General features: G+C 42.6%; 2 protein-coding genes across 2 annotated transcripts; one reads left to right on the top strand and one right to left on the bottom strand.

The window, feature by feature from the left end:
* Positions 1-1,943: 1,943 nt before the first annotated feature.
* LOC121568170 (odorant receptor 131-2-like) lies at positions 1,944-2,891 on the bottom strand. Its single transcript, XM_041878744.1, has one exon. It carries the CDS (start codon positions 2,889-2,891, stop codon positions 1,944-1,946), a length of 948 nt encoding a protein of 315 aa, XP_041734678.1.
* Positions 2,892-9,682: 6,791 nt separating this feature from the next.
* On the top strand, positions 9,683-12,943 carry LOC121567939 (diablo homolog, mitochondrial). The gene is made up of 6 exons (XM_041878333.2): positions 9,683-10,036; positions 10,192-10,324; positions 10,511-10,636; positions 10,831-10,941; positions 11,266-11,362; positions 12,215-12,943. Exons 1-6 carry the CDS (start codon positions 9,909-9,911, stop codon positions 12,415-12,417), a joined length of 798 nt encoding a protein of 265 aa, XP_041734267.1. The 5' UTR covers positions 9,683-9,908; the 3' UTR covers positions 12,418-12,943.
* Positions 12,944-13,854: the final 911 nt, after the last annotated feature.

The following is a 13,854-nucleotide window of genomic DNA, read 5'->3' as shown; positions in this document are numbered from 1 at the left end:
GAGACTCTTATCACCCTCACTAACTTTAAGCATCAGTTGTCAGAGCAGCTTACCGATCACTGCACCTGTACACAGCCCATCTGTAATTAGCCCATCCAACTACCTCATCCCCATATTGTTATTTATTTTGCTAATTTGCACCCCAGTATCTCTATTTGCACATAATCTTTTGCACATCTATCATTCCAGTGTTAATACGAAATTGTAACTATTTTGCACTATGGCATATTTATTACCTTACCTCCATAATTTACTACATTCGCACACACTGTATATATATTTTCTGTTGTATTTTTGACTTTATGTTTTGTTTACCCCATGTGTAACTCTGTGTTGTTGTTCTTTTTATTGCACTGCTTTGCTTTATCTTTGCCAGGTCGCAGTTGTAAATGAGAACTTGTTCTCAACTGGCTTACCTGGTTAAATAAAGGTGAAATAAATAAAAATAAAGGCTCCAGAACAGCTTCTATCCCCAAGCCATAAGACTGCTAAATAGCTAACACATTTTTATTTTTGCACTGACTCTATGAACACTTACAGGACTCTACACACTCACACACACACACACACACAGACACTCACACACTTAATTTTCTCACACACACATAACACACACACACATTTATACTGACTCTACACACACACACACACACACACACACACACACACACACACACACACAAACACACACATACAATCATCATATACACTGCTGCTACTCTGTTTATCATATATCCTGATGCCTAGTCACCTTCACACCTATACATATCTACCCCTACCACTCCAGTATACCTGAACACTGTAAATATGGTATTGGCACTGACCCTGGAACTGATCCTGTACATAGCTTACTAGCTTTCTCATGTTCTTCTTATTTCTATTTCTCATGTGTTTTTGTTCTACTTTACTTTATTTTATAGTACTCTATATTGTTATTGATTACTGCATTGTTGGGAAAAGAGCTCGCAAGAAAGGCATTTCACTGTACTTGTGCATGGGACAATAATACTTGAAACTTGAAACTTTGGGCCTCATTCAAACACAGATGCATGCTCTCGTCCCTTTCATGCATTATGTATTGTAGGATAAGTGTGATTTATGGTTAATGAGAAAAGTGCAAACTGTAGCTATTATTCTATCAAATTTAAAATAGTTATTCTAAATATGCTTTAAAAGTATAGGCTATTCCAGCTGTTATGTTTCTTGCTGTGAGGCCTACTCCACTTCTGAATGGACTGATATGACAGCCTTGTGGGAATGTTTTTTGGAGAACACACAAGGACCTATGACATCATTCTCAAGAACTAATGTAGTTTGACGGGAACTGGGAAGACGACCCAGTGAGTAATAGAACCCCAAGAGTTTGTCACAATAATTGCTGTGTGAATTTCATAATCAGCAGAGTTGAGAATCAGCTCATACTTTGTTACTGTAATCTTTCAAGTCTGTCTATAGCTCCTCACTGCAGGTTTTCACAGGTCTGTTTAGATGTATCTACTGACACACAACAGTTAAGGTTCATGTCATTGATACAGTTACTGTACGTTTCCTGGAGCTAATCACAACTGTAACTCACTGCAAAAGCCACTTATTTACAGAACCATTTTTTTTACAACTGCTTGGGTGGAGGAAGGAATGTTTCATTTCTCTCAATCAGGTCATTTTAGAAATTACACACATGGTTAATGTTGTTTGAGACGTTTAATTTTTTTCTAATTAGAAGACACACTGCAATGCATGTACTGTAATTAGCTTAAACACATATAAGCATATGTAACATAGCTGTTCATTCAAATATACCTTAAGATGAACACAATATGTCATTGTCTGCCGTCTTTGCAAACCAGAGTGCATTTCAATACCAAAAAATCATGTGATAAATAATACCAATACCAATGGCCTTGCCTGTTAAGCAAGTGTTATATTTTCATATGACCAGCAATTCAGTTATCAACAAGTATTGGAGAAATGTTCTTATTCAACCCAAAAAATACATAATATTTCAATGCAAGGAAAAACTTTTCATCCCTTAGGCCATAGACAAGTGGACAAAGACATCGCGGGGCCAGAATAAAAACAATGTAATCAAAGAATCTCACATCATTGTACAATTTCAAATGAATTGGCAGGATGGCAGCCTCCACGAACGGACACCACAGCTGGATCAGACACAGGAACAACTGGATAGCGTGGAGAATCACAGTTTTACGACCTTTAGAAATAGATTTCTTACTGTTTGATGCTTCTTTGGCCACTGCAATTATTTTAACATAGGTGAAAACAATGGTGATAGACATGACCAGAAAGTAGAACTGACCTATAACTGATCTAAGGTGTCTCTGCCACTTCTGTGCAATAAACATCTCTGCTGAACACAGCTTATACTGCGTGTAGAAACCCAGAGGTACTGAGGCAAAGAAGATGGAGACAATTATGATGGGCTGTATGGCGCTGATGCTGTGGATTAAGAAGATGCAGTGAATGGATCTGCGTACAGTGGAGAGCTCTCCGTGGCGCAGGGGCATGCAGATGGCCACATAGCGCTCCAGGCTCATGGCCGTCAGTGTCAGCGGGGTGACAAAGGTCAACTCACTCAGCAACACACAGAAGACAACACACACAGCAGCTGGCATGGTGACACTAAAGTAAGTCAGGAGGAGCAAGTTATTAGTCATGATTAGGTACAGGCAGTCAACCAGCAGTGTGTGAGCAAAGAAGACGTAACGTGTGTTTGAGAGAAAGGTGTCCTTTTTGAAGAAGGTGAAGATGAGCAGGCAGATGATGTAAATAAAGATTGCATTCAGGACCTGGACTATTACAACCCTCTCATTAACCTGTCGCAGAGAGGAGCTGCTGCTACCATCTGCAGTTGTTGTATTGTTGTCAGCCATATCACACAAGGGAATGGCCAATAGCAAGAAGTTATATACAGTAGGCCTATGTACAGTAATTGTATTTCATAAACATGTTACAAAGGATGACATTTAAATATGAAATCATCTAGCAATAGATAACATATTTAAATATATTAAAAATCTTAGATGAAATCAAAAACCTCTGTTCCAGGAGAAAAAAAGCACAAGCACATTTCCAATCTAATGCTCTGTTTCTTCTTGGTTGTAGGACATAGATTTAAATATGGCAGGTTGCCTTAGAAAGGAATCATGCCATAGCAGCAGCACAGTACAAACAGGTATTCTCTCAGTCTCCTCTTGAGTCCTCAGGCAAATATCTACTGACAGTGCTCTGCATGAAGTCTTTATAGAGAATTTAACTCATGGAGGATTTCTCAAAGGAATGTTGTCATGAACCTTCAGATACACCACATTCCTATATTTAGACCAACCATATAACGACGTAATGCACAGTAATCTCATAGGATTATAACATTTCAACATGTTTTCAGGATATATGTCTATGTGTGGCATTCACGAGGAGTAACACACAGATTACAGTAAACATTTTTCATCAAATATAGTGATATTTCTGACTGAGATGTGTAAATAGGCCTACATGTGAGTGTGAGCAGTGTTTGTTGTGTAGCAGTATGAGTGCAGTTGTACTGTAGATACTAGTGGTGCGTGGGCTAACTCATAACCCGCAGTCCCCGCAGTTATATTCTCGGGGCAGGTGGGTTTAGGGTCATTAACTATTGTGTGGATGAAGACGGGCGGGCGGGCGGGCGGGCGGGTGGGTGGATGGATGAAGGGCGGGTGGGTGTCTGGCTGGCTGGCTGGATGAAGGGCAGGTGGCTGGATGAAGGGCGGGCAGGCGGGTGGGTGGATGAAGGGCGGGTGGGTTGGCTGGCTGGCTGGCTGGCTGGTTGGATGAAGGGTGGGTGGGTGGCTGGCTGGTTGAATAAAGAGAAAACAATGCATTAAAAATCCATAAATGTATAATTCTATAGGCTCCATTGAGGCTTTTCTTTCATTATTTTTATATTGCGTTAGTGCGTAGCCTAAGCCTAAACTTTAGGCCCTACCTGTAGGTAGGCTGCGCTCGCCAAATACACGCCAATTGCCAAATGCTTTTGGGAACTTGGGCAGAAAAAGTTGACATCGATCCACTGAGCCAAAAAGGACGTCAGAGTTTAATTCAATAAGAGAAAAGCTGCAAAATGGAGGGTTGAAAATAAATAGAAGGGAGGGCCAGAACAGTAGTTTAATGTTGGGAAAGATTTGGTGAAATGGTAAAAGAGGATGGTAGCAGTGCTGTGGCTATGTTATGTGTGATGATTGTGAGGTGCTATACAAATTCGATAGTCACAAGACGGAGACTTAAAAATGGCCTGTCAAGGGAACTGTAGGCTACTGTTCAGACGGGTTAAATGGAATAGTAGTCTGAACTCTGGACACTGACTATAGGTCTATAACCTCTCACATAGCCTAATATAATATTAACTCCTGAAGAAGGCCTGTCAAAAAATGGCATTACGCATTACAGCACATTTTCTATAGGCCTATTTGCTAGTTAGGGATGGGTGCAGGTCTCAGATTTTCACTGAATCACATATAGTTGGGCAGTTGCGGATGTTTTATTAGCAATGGCGGGCAGGTGCGCGTGAACAAAAAGCTGACCCGCGCATCACTAGTAGATAGCCCTTTGGGCCTCAATTGGGGGTTCTTAGACACATACAAACACAGAGACAAGTTCTCTTCACTCACATGCAGCATGTTCTGGATTTATGGTTCAAACAATCATGCTCTATAATAGTCAAAACAGGGAAAATAAACACTACATTCTGAATGTACTTTAAAAGTGTAGGCTATTCAAACTTTCTTTTGTTTCTTGCTATGAGGCCTACTCCACTTCTAAACGGACTGCTATATGACAGCCTTGAGGGAATGTTATTTGGAGAATACACATGTTAAAGGCGTATGATGTCATTTTCAGGAACTGAACCTGCACAGTTTGTTGAGGTCACAACGAGTATGGCTGTGTGATCACCTGCAGCACAGAGGACTCTTGACCTGTGCTCACTTTCCCAGAAAAACTATTTCTATGCTATACACCAGAAGTCACCAAACCTGGTCCTGGAGAGCAACAGGGTGTGCATGTTTTTGTTTCAACCCAACAATAAAACACCTTAGGTTGGTCATATAGCTTTGACCATGGGTTGATTACTTGTTTTGGTCTTTGGCTGATGCAACACAATGTCTGTACCATGCTGCTCTGCGGGACCAGGTTTGCTGACCACTACAATGCACATGTTATTAATTATAATTTCTAATACACAGCTAGATGGCTTCCGATCCATCTTCCCATCAGCCAGCTGGGAAGACTACCGGTAAAACTACGTCTGACCAAAACATAGCCTGCTCTACCTGACTGTTAGTAGCCAATAGGCAGACATCATACTGTGGGTGGAGGTAGTAGCCAGACATCAAACTGCAACTGACCAAAACATTGCCAAAACATAGCCTCTCTGGACCTGCTTTTGTTCTCTTCACTGTTGATCTGTTTTTCTCCATGCTGGTCCCTCATAGTGAGAATGCTGATGAAAGACTTGCTCGAACTCCTGTGTGGCTTATTAAGACTTTTTGAAAGTCATTAAAAATGGTCATTAATTATTCATCATTCTGCAGTGCCTTATGAGCATTGTTTGTTTTGAAAAGCAACAACAATCCGTTGCTGTACAGGGAGAGCCGGGGCTTAGTATTTACTCTGGAATATCAGGCTTAATTAGGCAAAAGTTAGAGAGAGATCTGAGTTGTCCTAATGAGCCCATCAGCCCCCAACCAGCTGGTGGTAATGATGCTCAATGGCAACACGTCTGACACTCATTCTCAGACAATAAGTCTCAATGATATACTGTATATCTATACGAAAAAATTTATCAACAGCTACTAGCCCACTACTGTAAGTCCCAAAATATGACCTCATACCATAAGAGGTCAAGTTCTTCAATGTTCCCAAAATATTACATCATCAGAAGATAGACATGCTAAGAGTAAATATGAAAAAACAAACAAACAAGGTGATACCATCATTCAACAAACACTAAATTAAAAACAAATGAATATTTTAATTGCATAACAGGGGACATGCGGCAGAACTTAGTTGTCAGTCACCTAAAAATATGGCACCTTTCTGTCATCTAAAGGCTGGGATAGGGGAGGGTTTGGCCGGGGGGGCTTTACTTGGCTCATCACGCTCTAGCGACTCCTTGTGGCGGGCCGGGCACCTGCAGGCTGACTTCGGTCATCAGTTGTACGATGTTTCCTCCGACACATTGGTGCAGCTGGCTTCTGGGTTAAGTGTGCAGGTTTTAAGAAGCGCAGTTTGGCGGGTCATGTTTCGGAGACCTTCGCCTCTCCCGAGCCCGTTGGGGAGTTGCAGGGATTAGACAAGATCGTAATTGGATCGCAATTGGATATAACAAAATTGGGGAGAAAAAGGGGATAAAAACAAATACAAAAAAAACAAAAAAAAAACATTGATTTGACAGATAGGAGTGGCTATAGAGTCAGCTACCTTCCTTAGCAGCATTTAATCTAAGTTGTCAATACCAGGAGGTTTGTCATTATTGATCGATAACTATAATTTTTCTAACTTTACAAAATTCTAACTTAAAATGCTTTTCTTTCATTATTATTTTTTTATGCATGAATACGATGGCTCACTGTTCGTTGTTGGTATTTCCTGCCTAAATTTGCCCACTTTGCCAATGAAATAATAATTAAAATAATTGGCAACATCAAATGGTTTTGTGATGAATAAGCCATCTGATCTGATGAAAGATGGAGTTGAGTTTGTCTTTCTGCTGTCACGCCCTGGCTCTGGGGACTCTTAAATGTTGAGCCAGGGTGTGGATTTTCATTGTTTAGTTTTCTATGTTTTTGTTCTAGATCGTGTTGATCTATGTTGGCCAGGGTGGTTCCCAATCAGAGACAGCTGTAGCTCGTTGTCTCTGATTGGGGACCATACTTAGGCAGCCTGTTGGCACCAGTTAGTTTGTGGGATCTTGTTCCGTAAAGGTTTGTGTTGTTGTAACCTCAGGACTTCACGTATCGTTCGTTTTGTTGTTTTGTTCGTGTGTTGTGTACTAAATAAAATGTACGCTTATCACGCTGCGCCTTGGTTCCACGAGTCATCAGTCAACGTTCGTGACAGAAGATCCCACCAAAAAAGGACCAAGCAGCGTGTCCAGGAACAGACAGCCTGGACTTGGGAGGAGATCCTGGACGGGAAGGGATCCTGGACTTGGGCAGAGATTCAGGCCGGAATGGATCGCCGTCCTTGGGAGGAGACTGTGGAGGCGCGCTACAGAGAGGAGCAGCGGCATCGCAGAGGGTACCGGCCGAGGAGGAAGCCCGAGAGACAGCCCCAAGAAAAACATTTTGGGGGGCTAAAAGGGTGGTTGGCAGAGCCTAGAGTTAGAGCAGAGCCAACTCCCCGTACTCAGGCTAGGAAGTGTGAGACTGGGCAGGCTCCGTGTTATGCGGAGCCACGTACTGTGCCGCGAGTGTTCCGGCACAGTCCTGTATGTCTGGTGCTAGCACCACGCACGTGTCATGCTAAGATGGGCATGCAGCCAGGACGGGGTGTGCCGGCTCAACGCTCGTGGCCTCCAGTACGCCTCCTCGGTCCCGTATATCCTGCGCCAGTGCCACGTGCTGTAGCGCCAGTACGAGTGCACAGCCCTGTACGTCCTGTGCTGATGCCTCACACATGTTGTGTGGAAATAGGCATTCAGCCAGGGCGGGTTGTGTCAGCTCTCCGCTCCAGACCTCCAGTCCGCCTCCATAGTCCGGCCCGGCCCGTTCCGGCTCCCCGCACCAAGCCAGTGGTGCGTGTTCCCAGTCCAGCCCGGCCTGTTCCTTCTCCCCGCAACAAGCCAGTGGTGCGTGTTCCCAGTCCAGCCCGGCCTGTTCCTGTCCCTCGCACCAAGCCAGTGGTGCGCGTCGCCAGCCCGGTCCGGCCTGTTCCTGTCCCTCGCACCAAGCCAGTGGTGCGCGTCGTCAGCCCGGTCCGGCCCGTTCCTGCTCCCCGCACCAAGCCAGTGGTGCGCGTCGTCAGCCCGGTCCGGCCCGTTCCTGCTCCCCGCACCAAGCCAGTAGTGCGCGTCGTCAGCCCGGTCCGGCCCGTTCCTGCTCCCCGCACCAAGCCAGTGGTGCGTGTGTCCAGTCCGGCACGGCCCGTGCCTGTTCCACCGGTGCCTGGTCCGGCACCGGTCAGCTGCTCCACTCCGGAGTCAGAGCAATCCGCTCCACCGGGGTCCGGTCCAACTCCAGTCAGCGGATCCACTCCGGAGCCAGAGCAATCCGCTCCACCGGTGTCCAGTCCAGCTCCGGCCAGCGGCCCCAATCCGGAGCCGGTAAGGTCTGGTCCACCGTCGTCGGGTCCAGCTCCAGTCAGCGGGACCAGACCAGGGGCGCAACGGGGAGGTGGAGAAAAGGTGGTGGTCACGCCCGGAGCCGGATCCGCCTCCGAGGCAGAATGCCCACCCGGCCCCTACCCTCTTGTGTTTGTGTGGCGCAGTCGCAGTCCGCGCCTTTTGGGGTACTGTCACGCCCTGGCTCTGGGGACTCTTAAATGTTGAGCCAGGGTGTGGATTTTCATTGTTTAGTTTTCTATGTTTTTGTTCTAGATCGTGTTGATCTATGTTGGCCAGGGTGGTTCCCAATCAGAGACAGCTGTAGCTCGTTGTCTCTGATTGGGGACCATACTTAGGCAGCCTGTTGGCACCAGTTAGTTTGTGGGATCTTGTTCCGTAAAGGTTTGGTTTGTTGTAACCTCAGGACTTCACGTATCGTTCGTTTTATTGTTTTGTTCGTGTGTTGTGTACTAAATAAAATGTACGCTTATCACGCTGCGCCTTGGTTCCACGAGTCATCAGTCAACGTTCGTGACATCTGCCCATCATTTCATTTAAAATACTCCAGAAAATGTTTTCCATAATTCTTTATATCATTGATCTTGGCTTCATAATACAGTTTATTCGTATTATTGTTGAGTTTAGTCACATAATCTCTCAATAGTTTGATCTACGATGTGTGTAGATCAAACTATTGAGAAATTATGACCAGAATAAGACCAAAGAGGCACTTTAGCGAATTAGAAAATATCACAAACACAAACAAGATTACTCTCCTTATTTTATTCCAGCGTATATGTTTAACCTTTGCCTCTGGCTTTTGAAAACCAGTATAATGTTCATTGTCACTACATACCAAATCCTTTGGCCACACATAATGGTTGAGGTTAGGATCAGCCTGTAGTTGGGATATGTGTAGATCAAACTACCATTAAATAATCCAATTAGATGGTGCCTATAACTTTACCATTTATTTGGGTCTGACATACTGTATAGCTAGATCTACACAACAGATGTAGTGGGGGGACATGGACTCTTCTCAACATTAGATCACTTTTGATGTGAATGTCTGATCAACTTTGGGGTGAACTGCCTGTCACTAACTTTAATTGGAGGGACACTGATTCATCAGTAAAATAACTCTTGAGGCTGATATTTGAAATATCTGTTTTGCCAGAAAAAAAACAATGAGTCAATTTACATAACATTGTGCTTACGTAATGTGTGCGTCATAGGTCTCCTCCTGGACCTTCAGGCAATATCTAGTTGGCACATTTCAGGGGACAGTAAACAAATCAATACATATGTGTGGTGGGAGGCTGCTTGTTTTGTGATCTTATAAATACCCCTGGGACTCTACAGGATTCAGGAAGCACAGTTGGGCAAAGGAATACAAGACTACAGCAGGAATACAGCATTGAAGTTTGGACTATTTTACCACGAGGTGGCGACAGATACTTACTTTTTGTGGTAAAGAATTCTGGTAAAGGAATCTTTAGTTTAAAAACAATTTATTGAGACATTAATACATCACAAAAGTAACCTCATAATTTATTTTAGTTGAAGAGTAATAAACGACATTACAAGTAAAATGCAAGCTATTAGACAATGCTCTGCTTGTGCTACTGGGGGACTTCTACAAAGTCGGACGGACTTCCTTTTGCTCCGGACCAATATGGCCGCGCTCAGAAGAAGCGTTGCATGTCTCAATTTCTTCAGGTAAATAACTTTATAATAACAACTGCATCATTGCACCCTAATGAATTGTATTCGTATGCAAACAGAAACAGTTTCGTCTAAGATAAATATCGAATTGCTGTAACCACTGTAGCTTTCTAATATCAGTGTTGTTGTTTCCTCTTAATACCTTGCAGGAGCACAGCAGCGAGTGTCCTCAACAGTAGGAAGCCCTCGCGCCAGAGGCTCGTGCGTTTCACAGATGTTACCAGAACGAGCTTGGCCTGTTTGAGTGTTGGCAGTGGATTGAGCGCTGTCCCCTTCATACAGGTACAGGACCATTTTCTCTCTCTCTCTGTGCGCGCACGAGCGGGTCACTCATCACTGTCTATTAGTGTCATTGAATAATGCTGAATAACTTGAATAAGGCTGACATCATATACATGAATGCCTTAATCATAGAAATCCCCCTTTTCAGCTCATATATTAAACTTATCTGTTTCTCTCTCTATCCAGCAAGTGGAGAACCTCTCTCATGAATCCCTGATCCGAAGAGCATCCTCTATGGTTACAGACAGTGCAAACACTTACCTCTCCCAGACCACTCAGGCTCTCGTAGACTCCATCACACAGTATGCCAAAGTAAGTACCTGAAGGGATCATAGTGGTTTTTTGTTATCGTGTATGCTAAGATGTATAGCGTGATAATTATAGCCATATGAAATATCAAATGTGAATTTTACCAGTAAGGCAATGGCATCATGCTACCTAAATGACCCTTCATGCTTTTGACCATGTGTTTGTTCATGTGTTCGTTTTGTTTGCATTGTCCTCAGGCTCTCCATACCCTCATCGCCCTGCAGAGGAGATATCTGGCTTCACTGGGAAAACGCTCCACTGCTGAGGAGGATGCCATTTGGCAAGTGATCATTGGCCAGCGTGTTGAAGTAGGTGTATGAAATGTGTACTCAAATACACAAAAAATACACTGTTGTCTTACAAAGTCATATTTCAGAAGAAAAAAAGAATACTGTATTTTTGTATCCAGCCATCTGGAAAAGCTATGTCTTTAGGGTGTCTTGTTTATTTCCAAATAACATTTAACTTGATTTACTATCTCAATTAGTAAACGCTTTAGTTACCCCTGTTTGCCGTTCAATGTTTGTCATTTATGTTCTAAAAGTAAATACAGTTTGAGCTCTATAAACCTCTCATGAAAGTAATAAAATGTTCTGATGGATTTCTCTCTCTCTCTCTCTCTCTGTTCTCAGGTTGGTGACAGACTAGATGAATGCAACCGCTTTGAGTCAAACTGGATTAATGCCATCAACCTGTGTGAAATGGCAGCTGAGGCAGCGTACAACACAGGTATGTTTATTACCAGTGTCATTACTGAAAAGGTTGTGTTAAACATGTGTGTGACTGTTGTCTATCAGTGTGGTCCTCTGTAGCTCAGCTGGTAGAGCACGGCACTTGTAACGCCAAGGTAGTGGGTTCGATCCCCGGGACCACCCATACACAAAAAACGTATGCACGCAAGTCACTTTGGATAAAAGCATCTGCTAAATGGCATATTATATATTATTATTGTTACTTGTCGTGTTTTATGTTTTTGTGTGGACCCCAGGAAGAATAGCTGCTGTTTCGGCAAAAGATAACGGGGTCCGAATAAACCAATACAACCTGTTTATCACTAAAAAGAGGAACTGAACCACAACCTTGAATTGCACAACAATGATACATACACAAGCTAGTGTTAGTGTTGTGTAGTACCTGATGCTCCCTGCTCCCCATGACAGTCAATAGTCCTCAGTCAGCACTGAGATTCTCACACAGACATGAACCTGTCAGTGCAGTAATAAACCTGCTAGCTCTGAGAAAGGCCCCCAAAATGTTCGTTTTGTGTATCTCTGTCTTACTACTTTGTAGTTTGCTGTTTGTGCCCCCTCTTTTTCAAGAGCTGTCAGTCTCACACTTTGACCAATGTATGGATCAGTAGCTGTTAGTGAATAGGGCTCTGTGATGGTAAAGAAGACTAAAACCTCCAGGTCACCATTAACTCTAATTCCCATGATGCAGCACAATAGAGAGATGATGGACAGGGCCACCTGCTCATTGTCACCCGTTATCACCATGGATTGAATGTTTCATCTTTGGCCCTTTTCTCTGTTATGGTGAAATTTGACTAACTAAGACCACCGTCTTGTGTTTGTTTCCCAGGAGCTGAGCATGCATCCGTCACAGCCAAGACCAATTTGCAGGTGGCCAAGGTTCAGGTGGAGGAGGTACGGCAGATATCTGTGGATGCTGAGAGGAAGCTGGCTGAGACCCAGGCCGAGGAGATCCAGAGGATGGCAGAGTATGCCTCCTTCATAGAGAGTGGTGGTGATGACGTGCATGAGGCTTACCTCAGAGAGGACTAAGACTAATCCTGAGAGTAAAACAAGTTTGACTAATTTATTGTGGTTTAAATCCTCAACAAGTAGACAGTACACAGTCCACCATTTGAGAAGTTCAGGAGTTTTGAGTCTTTGGGGTTGTTGTTTATATTAAATTATGATGATCAACAAAAAACATGTAGAGAATTTAGTGCTGAATTGAATAACACAAATCTTATTGAATAACATAAGTCATTATATTTTAGAGGATGTAATGTCATGCTTCCTTGTTTATAAAGCTAAAATTGTGAATTACATTTGACTTGATTACAATTTCATGCACTTATTTTAATTTAAACTGTAACACTAAAGTATAATCTTTATTTGAATACAGCTTTGAATGTCAACTTCAAGTCTTTAAACTGAAAATAATAATTGACAATTAGGGTGTCCTAAGTGAATTGTATGGACTATGGTCAACATAGCAGTACAGTACGGTTGCATTTGTTTATTTGTATTTTATGATATGTAAATTAACTAACTTTATAATAAAAAGTATATTTTTCATATAGCTATTTGGATTGTATTCTGTTTCTTTTAGTTTGTTGGAAATTTTCTCAGAATGAATATACTTGTCGTTATAGATTTGTATACTCAAAGTTTACGAAACAATTTAGCTGAAGAATAAAAAACGAAACAATTGTCTAACTTTTAATGTGAAGGAGGGAAGTTAATATTTATCTGCATGTTATTGGGTTGCCTGAGAGTCAGTGTGAGTTCTGTACAAATGTGGTATTTGTCAGTAAGTATATTTCTTCTTTACTGTTTGTAAAGTTGTGGGTGAGACTAGACGTCATAGTTGGGAACTGTGTCTGTCCCAACCTGGAGAGAAAAATACCACTTGTGGACCTCTTGGGGATATATTCTGTTTACAAAAGTGGGCAGTTTGTCCCTCTTAACTCTGCATAAAACCAGTGACGCCAGTCTATTACGTCTTTTGAGACATTCATTGACCAATCTAAACGAGGTGCCAAATGTTTTCAGGGTTTCAAGTACTTTTTATGCCAAGAAGAACTTCATTTTTTGTGTTGACGGAAAACAGTATTTTATATGCACATCTAGTAGTTGATGGCAAAGTGCTGTTTTTTTTTTCTTCCTCACTAATTTCTCAGGTTTTCTGAAACATTTACATTTACATTTACGTCATTTAGCAGACGCTCTTATCCAGAGCGACTTACAAATTGGTGCATTCACCCTATAGCCAGTGGGATAACAACTTTACAATTTGTTTTGTTTTGTTTTTCTTTATTTAAATATCAAAATGTTTCTTGGTACTTGGATCTGCCCCTCTACCATGTCTTTGTCATTTATATCTGCCCTTTCACACAACATTTTTTCTTCTTTGCTAATAATCCGCACACATTTCCTCCTCACAGCTTTTAGTCTATTTTGCTAACCCCTCCTGTCATCAGCCAATCCACC

This window comes from Coregonus clupeaformis, chromosome 6 (assembly GCF_020615455.1).
Source record: "Coregonus clupeaformis isolate EN_2021a chromosome 6, ASM2061545v1, whole genome shotgun sequence".
NCBI classification, from domain to species: domain Eukaryota; kingdom Metazoa; phylum Chordata; class Actinopteri; order Salmoniformes; family Salmonidae; genus Coregonus; species Coregonus clupeaformis.
This window is presented reverse-complemented; position numbering and strand designations above follow the sequence as displayed.

Bases quoted from the DNA above. Each gene is read 5' to 3' on its own strand.
- LOC121568170 (XM_041878744.1), bottom strand. From the start codon at position 2,891: ATGGCTGACAACAATACAACAACTGCAGATGGTAGCAGCAGCTCCTCT.
- LOC121567939 (XM_041878333.2), top strand. From the start codon at position 9,909: ATGCAAGCTATTAGACAATGCTCTGCTTGTGCTACTGGGGGACTTCTA. The intron at 10,037-10,191 runs GTAAATAACTTT...AATACCTTGCAG, and splicing joins GCATGTCTCAATTTCTTCAG to GAGCACAGCAGCGAGTGTCC. The intron at 10,325-10,510 runs GTACAGGACCAT...CTCTCTATCCAG, and splicing joins GCGCTGTCCCCTTCATACAG to CAAGTGGAGAACCTCTCTCA.